Source organism: Narcine bancroftii, chromosome 2, assembly GCF_036971445.1.
Source record: "Narcine bancroftii isolate sNarBan1 chromosome 2, sNarBan1.hap1, whole genome shotgun sequence".
In the NCBI taxonomy this organism is placed as follows: domain Eukaryota; kingdom Metazoa; phylum Chordata; class Chondrichthyes; order Torpediniformes; family Narcinidae; genus Narcine; species Narcine bancroftii.
The window spans coordinates 180,333,435-180,345,551 of NC_091470.1; the positions used below are offsets into that span (position 1 = coordinate 180,333,435).

At 48.4% G+C, this 12,117-nt stretch overlaps 1 protein-coding gene across 7 annotated transcripts in view; it reads left to right on the top strand.

Moving 5' to 3' along the window:
* The window catches only part of LOC138754708 (discoidin domain-containing receptor 2-like), a 126,154-nt gene extending 118,600 nt beyond the window's left edge, over positions 1-7,554 (top strand). For all 7 annotated transcript variants that reach the window (XM_069919424.1, XM_069919425.1, XM_069919426.1 and 4 more), the window contains 2 exons: positions 561-710; positions 1,785-7,554. In XM_069919424.1, the coding sequence (XP_069775525.1) occupies positions 561-710; positions 1,785-1,925 (291 nt within the window). In that variant the 3' untranslated portion in view covers positions 1,926-7,554. The remainder of the gene's footprint in view (positions 1-560; positions 711-1,784) is intronic.
* Positions 7,555-12,117: the final 4,563 nt, after the last annotated feature.

Sequence of the window (12,117 nt, forward strand, 5' to 3'; positions counted from 1 at the left end):
GGTCCGGGGTTCGAATCCCACACTGGGTGTAAGGAGTATTTACATGTCTGTGTGGGTTTTCCACAGGGGCTCCAGTTTTCTCCCATCCTTCAAAGCTTACCGGGGGTTGTAGCTCAATTGGGTGTAATTGGGCGGCATGGGCTCGTGGGCCGAAAGGGCCTGTGTCTCTAATAATTTAAATCCTTTCTATCCATGTATCTATCCAAATGTCTCCAATGTACCTGCTCAGATAGCTTCCTCTGTCTTCTCATTCCAGACACTGATTACCTCCGAATGGAAATTGGTTCCCCTCCTGTCTTGTGAGGCAAGGTTTAGCAGAGCCATGGTTTTTCTCTTTGTAGTGAAGAAGCATGAGAGGTGACTGAATAGAGGTCTATGAGATTATGAAAAGCATTGATAAGGTAGACAGCCAGCACCTTTGAGTGAATATAGTGCCAGATGACTCAATCACTCCCTCCACCATCTCTGGAATCAGCCTGGTCAACTTCCTCTGCATCACCTCCAAAGGTAGGGTGCCCGTTGTTTCTCTGACTATTCATCCCTTCCTTTTTCCCCGGCAGGGCAAATTCACCACTGGCAGTGATGTGTGGGCATTTGGCGTGACGCTGTGGGAGATCCTGGTGCTTTGCAAGGAGCAGCCCTACTACCACCTCACAGACGAGCTGGTCATCGAGAACGCGGGCGAGTTCTTCAGGGAACAGGGAAAGCAGGTAACTCAGAGGGAAGGGGCAAAGAGAGAGAGGGGGAAGCTGCAGATGTTGCCCTGGGATTGGCGTGTTCCACCTGAAACCCCTCATCACCTCCCATGGGACACACAAGCAGACCCTTCAGCTTCACGAGCCTGTGCTGACCCAGATGCCTGGCTAAGCTGACTCCATTTTGCCCATATCCCTCCAGTCCTTTCCTATCCACGTGCCAATCTCAACCACTTCCTCAGGCAGCCTGTTCCATGTATCCATCACTCTCTGTTCCTTTTGAATCTTTGCCCTCTCACCGCACACCTGTGCCCCCTGGGAATTGGTCACCTTGTCCACACCCCTCATGATTTTCTAAACCCTACAGTTATCCTTCAGCCTCCAGCGCTGGAGGGAGAAAAGGTCCCAACTAATCCAGACTCTCCCTGTGACACGAGCCCCTCCAATCCCGGAGACTTCCTGATGAATCTCTTCTGCCCCCTTTCCAAGCTGAGCAACTTCCTCCTTGTATCGGGTGACCAGAACTGCATGCAAAGCTGGTCTTGCCAATGTCCCGTGCAGTTGTAACATGAGGTCTATCCCATGTAAGCAAGCGTGTGAGAGCTGGATACTCAACATGGGTGTTCATTGAGAGGAGACAAAACGGTGCCCCAATGGAGACCACCTCCTGCATCAGAATCCCCTACTCTGGCACCTCTCCTTGTTCGAATAACCATTGATTGCTCCCACACCACAAAAAGCCTGTCTGCGCTGTTTGCAAATACTTATCATCTACCGTATATGCCAGCATATTGTACGATCCACAAAACTTTTAAAAATTGTCACCTCAAAATCAGGGTGGTCTTACACGCCAAGTAGAAAATCTGAACCTTAATGGCAGTCTCAACACCACTGCCTTTTCAGTGACATCCCCCCTCCCCACCCACCACAGGGTCCATCCGCCCGGTCCAACTGCCCTCAGCTCTGTACAGGTTTTAAACAGCCTGTTAAAGGAGCCAACGATCATTTATTTTAAAATATGTTCATAAAATTAAAACCTTTACAGGGTCATTCAGTATTAACCCTCACTCCCTCTGTTTCCTCCCCAAGGTCTACCTCCCGCGGCCAGCGATCTGCCCTCAAGCCCTCTATGACGTCATGCTCCGCTGTTGGAGGCGGGACTCGAAGGACCGTCCAACCTTCCAGCAGATCCACCAATTCCTCATGGATGACGCCATGAACATGGTGTAGGAGGGGACTTGGGCCCAGGACTGGCTGACAAGATCCCCGCTGAGATCCGAGGCTGACGCATCAGGGGAGCACCTCTCTTGAGTTGTTGCCTCTGTAGGACCTTTCCATTTTGGGCCACTCTGGTGTTCGTAGCTTCACTTTCTCTCGTCTTGAGTGGATTGGAAATAGACTGCCAACCAATCTTCATGCAATGAGCCGACCAGTCCTGTTACTCATGGAAATGTGACTTAGATCCTAGGCTCCATCTCTGTTCCTTCACCAGCTCCCCACGCTCAACATTCAGGTAGATCCCTGGAGTCAATTTTCCTCACTGGGAAATTCCTGAGGGGTGGAAAACTCTGTTGAGGAATGTTTGAGAGCTGCAATCCCTTTATTTTCTTGGAAAACACTGGAATTTGAAACTTTTTCCCCAGGGAGAGATCCAATGACATCTCTGCCCTTACATCTCGCAGGGTTTCATCTCGGCTTCCTGCCCTGGGGGGAGTGGGTAGGTGGTGGGGCGGGGGAAGATTTACACAGTCTGTCCAACCTTGGGCACAACGTCTGACTGTGACGCACAATGTTTGTTTGACTACTGAGATATCAACCATCGGGGAGAGGGGAAGGGGGAGCAGTTGGGGCATGGGTGGGGGAGGGTGTGTGTGTGCGCGTAGTTGTGTGTGTGTGTGTGTGTGTGTGTGTGTGTGTGTGCACATGGGTGGCTAAGTGTTTGTGTGTGGGTGTGTGCAAATGTGTGTATGTACATGTGCACGTGTGAGCGGGTAAGTGTATGTAGTGTTTGCGCGCAGATACATGTGTATTTGTATGAGTCAATGTTAGTGTATGTGCGCATCTGTGTGTTCGCACACATCACTGTGTGCGTATCTGCGTGCGCGTGCATGCATGTGTACGCTCACGTGCCAATGACTTTGCCAGTCTCTGCGAGAGAGAGAGTGCGTGTTTGGGAACAGGTTCAAATAACACACTGGTGGGGGAACCCGGAACCATCTGGACAGGTAGTCCGTGTAAATTTGAGTGAGTGCGCAGGACTGTGTTCATGTGCTTCCATTGCACGTGCTGTGTTTGTGCCTGTATGTGTGTGTGCATGTGTACATTTGGGTGGGTGTGCTGGAGAGCATTGTGCATACATATGCAGGTGTGTGCGCATGCAAACTTGTGGCATATTTTGGAGGGAGGGAAAGTTACGGTAATCAGCCACAGAGCCACCGAATGAATTGCCAATGGGCAGTGGGCTTCCTGCAGCATGAATTTCCCTGCCTTAGGCAGACACTGGACATGATCTCCCACAAATGGAGTTGGGTGGGGAACACTCCTCAAGTGATCCGACCAACCGTGCACCAATTGGAAGCTGCATGGTGCTTGCTCGCCTCATTGGATGGAACCCTTCGGGATTTGTGGACAGGACACCGTTGGGGATGGTTTGATTTGCTCTGCGCTGATTGGATTTTGGTAATGGGGGAGAGAGGTCTTGTTCATCAGTCCTACATTGCCCTCAGTTGATAGAACCCCCGCAAGAGCCACAGAGCAAAGGGCTTGGGGGGCATCTGATGTGGCTTCACTACTGAATATGCATCTGACTACTATGCAGAGGATCAGCCTCTTCATCCCCGCCTCCCTAAACCTCTGTGTGCTCCCCTCCCCTGCCGCTCAGCCAGTCCCAAAAGCACAGGGGAGGGGAGCACCTCTGCCTCGCGGAGACAAACCCGTTCCCTCTCTCTTCTCCCCCCACCCCCCCAACCTTCGATGACCATTGGTCGACTGGGTTGGAGGATTCCATTTTTTTTTGTGCTCAAAACACTGTTCATCAAGAGAGGCTAAACAACCAACGCCACCAATCCCAGTGCCCCATGTGAGCTTGTGTACTCATTTACTCTTCACTCCTCCAAAATGTTCTGGAATCAGGGTAATTTGGCGGCACGGGTTTCATGGGCTGGAAGGATCTTCTACCATGCTGAAAACTTAAAAAATAAGTACTCTATCCTTCTCCCTCCTCTAATCAAGATCCATCACATTATACTTGCTGTGGTGGCATGGCCAGCATTTCTCCACCAGGCCATGCTGAATGCCTTACTGGGCCACTTCAAGATTCATTTCCTGTCATGTAATAGTACAGAATGTGTAATATTACACAAAATTGCCTTCTGCCTGCCGTAAGGCAGACAAAAAGTCACCATTAGTGTCGCCCGGTGCCACTTACAGTAAGAGAGAAGGAGAAGGAAAAGAGAGTCCCTTCAGAGACACTTGAGTGTCTGTGGATTTTCCTCCAGCAATTCCCGTAACCTCTGCAACTGCACAGGCTCCTGTTCGATCCATTGGCAACCCGAGCTCCAGATCCAAAAGTCCAACATGATCAGGAAGCCTTCAATGCCCTGAGGGCCCTTCGGGAGCCCTTCGTGCTTTCAGCAACCTCTCGAAACCTGGCTCCAATATCTAGTTCCCCTGAGCCAGTCTCCATAGCCCTCAGCCCATGTGGAATCCCCCTGACCGCAAGTTGCCCTTGGCCTGCGTGGGTCCCTCAGATCATGATTACTACCAAGACATCTTCAGTGGGCTACAAGGCAGATCAGGCTGAGGGGCCTCCACCACTAGACCTTCCCCAACTGAGGAGGCAACTTCCCAGACACTCATCAGTTAATGCAGGAGGTCAGTGCGACAAACCAGAAGTCATCAGATCAAGAAAATCCCTCCAACTGCACCACGGGTGAGATTCGAAGATTTGTCTCCAGATTGCCAGACTACTTGCCAATACAGCCCAGTAACAGTCCTTCCAGCCCATGACATCTCTGCTAGCCTTCTTGCCCAAGTACACTCATCCTGTTTGCCTGCATGAGCCTTCCTATTTTGTGATCATCTGATTCCACCGCCACCTCTGGCAGGGCATTCCAAATATCTACTACTCTGTGTAAAATCAAAAGTCCCGCAGATCCACTTTCACCAATTAACCTACAAACCCCAAATGTTTTTGAGTGGTGAGAGGAAACCTACACGGCAATAAAGCCATGGGGGGGGCAAGATTTTTCACTATCACCCCCATCTTTTGACTCTCATACTCTAATAGCCTTCTGTCAGTGCCACCCTCCCCCCCCCCCCCCCCCCCCCCCAGCCACTGTTCTTTGCAGTGGATCAACAATCCAATCCCTCTCCCTAATCAACGTCTTCCACTCTCTGTTTGTTCTCTGGGGAAACCCAGGTTGGAACGCGAGTAGATGGAGTTCATTTGTAGTGGAACTGCTGAGATTAGTATGATGGTCAGTAGTTGGAGAACATGGAAATTGGGTTTAAACACTAAAAATGGAAGTTTATGGATTAAAATTGTAGAATCCAAGTCAAGGCAGATTTCAATCCAAGATGGTCACAAACCAGAGGAATGGGGTAAGGGGAGAAATTTAGGGGTAACTTCTTCATGCAGAGAGTGGTGGGGGTGAGGAATGAGCTGCCAGCTGAAGTGGGGAATCCAGGCCTGATTTTGACATTTAAAAACATTTGGACAGGTATATAGTAGATGAGAGGGGTATGGAGAGACATGGACTGGGTGCAGGTGAGTGGAACAGGCAGTACAGGTGACTATGGATGTATTAAGAGCTTGAAAGGACTAAATGGGTTCCCAGAGTTTGCTTATTCATTCACGAGATGGGTCATGGCCGCTTAAACCCCATGAAAATCCCCTCCCCATTCCCTCATATTCTGTCTGGGCACCCTCCAACTGGATGGCATTAACAATGACATTTCTGGTTTCCATTAGCCACCACTCCACCCCCACTCCTTTCCAGAAATTCTGTACCTCTCCCCCTTTCCCTCTTAACCTCTGTATTCACAGAGCCAAATCCCACTCTCAATTCCCACCTTTTCTCTCCTGGCCCTTTCTACATATCCAATTATCGCCTTTTGTTTGATGATCTGCAATCCTCCTCCCCTTTATATTCAGACACTCTGTTTTTTGTTCACACCTTGAAGAAGGGCTCAGGCCCAAAATGTTGGTTATATTATCTTCACCTCCTATGGATGCTACGAGACCTGCTGAGTTCCTCAAACATTTCTGTGTTTTTACTACAAAAATCAATCTGCAGACATTCATATTTCACTCTAGAATAATAGTTCAGCACAGACTAGAAGGGAAGAAGGGCCTGATTTGTGTGCTGCAATGTTTTATTGTTCAGTGGGATTGGTAACTGCCATTTTAAAAGCCATTGGTTGTTATTGTATAGGGAAAGGAGTGGTTGTTCCATGCCCAGTTGGATCTACAGGTGACTCCAAACCCATCCTGCTGTCTGAACCCACCACCACCTCGGGGTTTTAACACCCATGACCCCTCGCATCTGGTGAATGAATAACTAAGTCCTGGGAGCTCCTTCCTTCCTTTGGAGCCCTTAATACGTCCACGGTCACCAACCAAGGACTCTGCACCTCCTGAACTGTCCCACAAAGTGGGAACTGGAATCTCTGGTGGGTTACAAGTTGCCTGCTATTAGTGGTCAAGTTTGTTCCTGAATTCTGGATCCATTTTACCCTCTGAAGAAGCAAGATAATTCCAAGATTCTTTCTCTCCCTTCTCTCCCCTCCCCACCTTGCCCACCCATCCCAGAGGTTAAAAATAAGACAAGCTGGATGTAATTGATGGCTCTGAAAGGAACGATGGGTTACTGTGATTTGCTTGGTTTTGGGGACCAGTTTTCCTACAGGTCGGAAGTGGGGGGGGTGGTAGGGAGAGAACTCGATGGAAGCCCGATTCAGGAATTCTCAACCCGGGATGAAGTGCAGGTCCCTCACGAACAACATGGGGCAAGTCCCCACTCCCATTCATGGCATCGAATCCCGTATTGTGGGGTTTTTGACATGGGGGGGGGGGTTAGAACAGGGTCAATCCATGCTTGCCCTTTACTGCATTCAACAAAATGACAAACCTTGCAAACAGCACTGATCTCACCAGCCAAGTTGAGGAACCTAAATTGCAGAGACCACTGGAAAAACTCAGCTGGACAATGAGCATCTGTGGAAGGAGAATCTGGTTCACAGACCCTGGGAGGAAGTGGGGTGGGGGGGGGGTCGGAATCCTGGCACCTTTTAGTGTTGGGTTCAGATTCCAGTTGAATTTGCTTTCCTTTGTGGTTGAGTTCTGGTCCACTGCATTTGGATGCCATGAGTATTTAATCCTGGGGTAGTTTGAAACTTTTTAGCTGGTGGTATTGATTTTAATACATGTACTACATTTGTCACTCTCAGCACTGTGCTGGCAGACACTCATTTAACCTCTAAAGGCGTCTATCTCAAGGATGTATTGAGCTTTCTACCAATTAAACTACTGATGAAGTAGGGTCGTTAACTGTCCTGAAATGTGTTGGTCCTTGGTTCTAAAATCATTCAACACCTTACAGGTACAGTAGATGTTAAAGGTTTAGAGATGAGCATCGTGTCATCTGGCTGATGGTGAAGGGTTGCTGGTTTATTTTTTCCCCTTTCTAAACCTTTTTGTGTCATGTTGGAATTGAACTATCCTAATTTCTGTTGAGGATGTGTAAATATTTTACAAAGAGATTTTACACTAATATATATGAAATCACTGAGGCTTCTGTAGATCTTGTCCCTGCTTGCATTGTTGTAGATGTTTGTAATAAAGTCTTTGAGTGTTCGATGCTTGGAGGTTGTGTCTTTACTACACTGCATCATGTGATTAAATTGGACCTGAGTTTGCAAACACAAATTTAATCACTTTGCAAAGCATGACCACGTCGTTACAGCAGGAAGCACTCTACAAAGGATACCACTATAACTCATTGGCTGACAATATTGCCTTTTATATAGTTTTTAATCTCTAATTTTCTGGATCATTCAAATTCACTGCTCCATAGTCAGGAGAAGACAAACCAATCCTCATCAAGGACTCAGTAGTGGAGAGGGTCAAGAGCTTCAGGTTTCTGGGTGCCAGCATCGCCAAGAATCTGTCCTGGAGTGTCCACATCAATGCATAATGGGAATCTTGTCTTTGTAGTGCATGGGGGCAGAGGTGGCCAGAGCAGATGTATGGGTAATGGAGGATATGCAGGTGAGTGCCGAGTTGATGGTGGTGGAGGGGAAGCCACATTTAAAGAAGAACAGTACGATGACAATCAGTGTGCACCACAAAGCCCTGCACCCATTACTGCCATGCACCTTGGTATCTATTCTCCAGCATCAGCACTTGCTTGTCCTGGAGTGGAGCTCGGGTTTGTTCTTTGGGGAAAAGTGACCCTGCAGCTCCTTGTGTCAGGCTTCATACCCCCTCCTGGTCAGTGGGGCTGGCTCAGGTGATTCACAGAGTCAGTGGTGACCTGTGTGAACTTTTGAAAAGGCCATTTGCAAGGTGAGCACTTGGCATGAGTGGCTTTGACCTTAATTGACAGATGTAGTGGCTTCCAACCAGGTTCCAGCTAGAGAGGTCACGTGACTCTCCACAATCCATGTTCCCACCAGGTTCCAGACAGAGGGACGTGACCCTCCACTATCCACACTCCACCCTCTCATCCCCAATGCCCGTTCTCACTGTGTTGGAGATTGTTTTTAAAAATTAAATGCAGGGCTGCAATTTCAGTTCAAATTTGCAAAAAACCAAACCTCACTCCACGGGGAACCTGAATTAGAGGAAGGGTGAACTCTGCGCTGAACCGTGCAGTTTAACTGAAGGCACTAAGAGGCCATAAGATATAGGAGCAGAAGTAGGTTATTCAAGTCTGCTCCATTATTCCATCATGAGCTGATCCATTCTCCCACTCAGCCACACTCCTCTGCCTTCTCCCCATAAACCTCTGAAACCCTCACTGCTCAGATACCTATCAGTCTCTGCCTTAAACACACTCCCAATGACCTGACCTCCACAGCGGCCTGTGGAAGCAAATTCCAGAGGTTTGCTACTCTCTGGCGAAAGAAATTCCTCCACATCTCTGTTTAAATGGGCACAACAGGATTGAAGATCTCAACCTTTTTTTTCCATTCACATATCACCTGAAGTAATCCCTGACAAACCACAGAACACCTATGGCATCCTATGTATCCTTAAGTAATCCCTTACCAACCACAGAGAATCCTAAGGCATAGGTGCTCTGTAGTTAGTCAGGAATTACTTAAAGTGGGATGTGAGTGGGATTTTAAAAAGGTTGAGAACCACTGACCTAGACTCCCCTACCATGGGAAACAACTTTGCCACATCTACTCTGTCCAGGCCTTTCAACATTTCAAATGCTTCTGTGAGGTCTCCCCTCATTTCTCTGAACTCCAAGAAGTACAGAGCTGCCAAACGTTCCCCATATGCTGATGTCTTTGCTCCAGGAATCATTCTTGTAAATCTCTGCAGCACCAGTACCATGCAGGGAGAATATATCTAGGGTTTTGTGTGACAGAACATGGCTTTGTGGTTAAACAAAAATGCTGGAGAAGCTCAGCAGGTCAAACAGTGTGGCAAAGGCAAAAGTACATATCCAACATTTCAGGCTAGAGCCCTTTGGTCTGCGTCACCGGCAGTGCTCAGAGCGTCCTACATGTGCGAATGTGTTCCTTGGCGCAGCCGCAAGACCTTGCCCGCAGAGTGTGACCAGTACCATCACATGCAACCCCAAGATTCTTCTTCTGCTGCAGGCAGAATCTACTAAAGCAAATGGTGGCACTGCCAGAGCTGCAGTAATGGCGGCGCTGCTGCTGGCACAGACCCAGGAGGAAGAGCAGGGAGCGGAGACGCAGTGCTGCTCCACTCTGTCCAACTGCCTGGTCCTAATGCTGATGGCTCCATCCGTGCTCGGCAGCAGCCATGAGGGGTCACAGATCCCAGGGAAGCAGCAGACCAATGCAGGCCACCAGAAATGGGGAGAACAACCTACACCTACCCCCCCCCCCAACCGTTGAGAAGGAGAAGCAGAGAAGATAACCCTACAGAACAGTGACCACGGCAGTGGACCAACAAGAGGCTCAGCAGCTGAGGGACCCAGACAGGATGCGGGCTGTTGAAGACAAGCTCATGGGAACCAGGTATCGGAGCCAGGATTCAAGAGGGCACTGAGGGCAAGAACGGCTTCCAAAATGCCTCGGGCGCTGAAGGCTTCCTGGTCGTGGCGGAAGTTTGGATCTGGAACTCGGGTGGCCGATGGATTGAACTGGAATATGTGCAGCTGCAGAGGCTATGGGAATCCATGAACACTTAGTAACTCTGAAAGGACTCTCTTTTGCATCTCTTTCACTCATACTGTAAGGGGCGTTGGGTGACACTAATGGCGACTCTTTGTCTGCCCGACAGCAGGCCGAAGGAAATTTCATGTAATATTACATTTTGTTTTATTACTTGATAATGCGAATCTTGAATCTTAATTTTTTGGTAGCATTGTACATTCAATTCCAAGCCCCATTTCCTTGCTGACATGTCTGTCCAAAGTCTCATGCACTTCCAGACTGAGATCACCCGCAAATTGGAGGAACAACACCTGGGTTCCCTCCAACCAGATGCCATTAACATTTACTTCTCCCATTTCCGTTAAACAGCCCTTCTTCTGCCCTGTATATATTTTCCCCCCTCCCCCGCTCTCTCTCTCATTCTTCCCTTTTCCCTCTGTCTCCTTTCACAGAGCCAAAATCTATTCTCACCTCTCCTCTTATCATATCCAATTAACACCTTTTGTTATTGTGGTAACACCTTTTGTTGGTCTGTATTCCTGCCCCTGCCAGACTTCAGTCTTTTTTGAGTCCATCAGCAACATCTACAAGGAACGCTGCATCAGAGAGCAGCAGCGATCATCGAAGATCCACACCACCCAGTACATGCTCTGTTCTCGCTGCTACCATCAGGAAAAGGTGTCAGAGTCACAGATTTGCACCCATCAGGTTCCGGAACAGCTGTTCTCCCTCCACCTTCAGACTCCTCAACTACAAACTATCTCAGGGACTCATTTAAGGACTCTTTTTTTTGCACTTTATTGATTTTTTTCCTCTCTGTATTGATCCATCAGAATGTTTACATTTCTTTGTGTCGATAAGCTTTTTCCACTGAGGGTGGGCGAGACACAAACGAGCAAATATGGATTTAGGGCAAAAAGGGAAATGTTTAAAGGGAACATGAGGGGGAACTTCACACAGAGAGTGGTGAGACTGTGGAATTAGCTGAAGTGGTGAATGCGGGCTCAATATTCACATTTAAAAACATTTGGACAGGTACATAAATGGGAGGGGTATGGAGGGTTATGGACTGGGTGCAGGTCAGTGGGACTCGGCAGAATAATGGTTCAGTACAGACTAGAAGGACCAAAGTCTGGTGTTCTGTGCTGTGATGTCCTATGTTTTAGATGTGTACCTTGTGTACAGTTTATAATTGTCCTACCACTGCGGTCATTCTGCCTGAGCCACAGGAAAAAGAATTTCAGGGTTGTATGTGATGACATGGATGTACTCTGACAATAAATCGGAAACCTAATGTTGTGAGGTGGGCTGTTTTCCTGCTTAATTGAGTTTCTTTTGGAGATTGGAAAATATAAACATTTGAAGGTTACGGGTTTTTGGGTCCCTATTAAGAATTTTTGCATTTTTTTAGGCTGAAGTTTTATGTTGTGAAGCAAAAGGGAGGAATGGAACAATTGTTGCAATAAAAGTGGCTCAGCCAGAGCAGGAAACAGAGAGGTGCTGCGGCAGACTCGGAGTCGGATGACATTCTAGATTGAGCAAAATCACGCGAGTAATTAGGGTAGCCAGGCACCCAGTTTTAGGCCAGACCATACGGCTTTTGAGGACTCTGTCCTCTGCCACCTCAAGGGGGCAGGGGCACACTTGCCTCTGTCAAATGTGGCATCCTGGTGACTGTAGGCCGTATGCGGCGATGTTTTTTCTCGCGTGCTTGTACGGTGGGTTATTTGTACTTGGGCCAGTTGACACTTTAGCAGTGGGTCCACATGCAGATTGGGGGGGGGGGGGGGGGGTGGGAGGGGTGTAGGTCGGGCTGGTTTTTAGGCTGGCGTTTGCGCCTGGTTGGACTTTAATTTTTTCGGGGATCAGGGCACACTGCATGTGACGCCTTTCTGTTCTTTATCTACACCTTGAAGGGCTCAGGCCTAAACGTCAGTGACAAACTTTTATCTCCTATGGACGCTGCAAGACCTGCTGAGCTTCTCCAGCATTTCTGCGTTTTTACCAGAGTATGGGACTGTACTATGTATATACGCCTCCTTGCATCTCCTTAAATACGTAA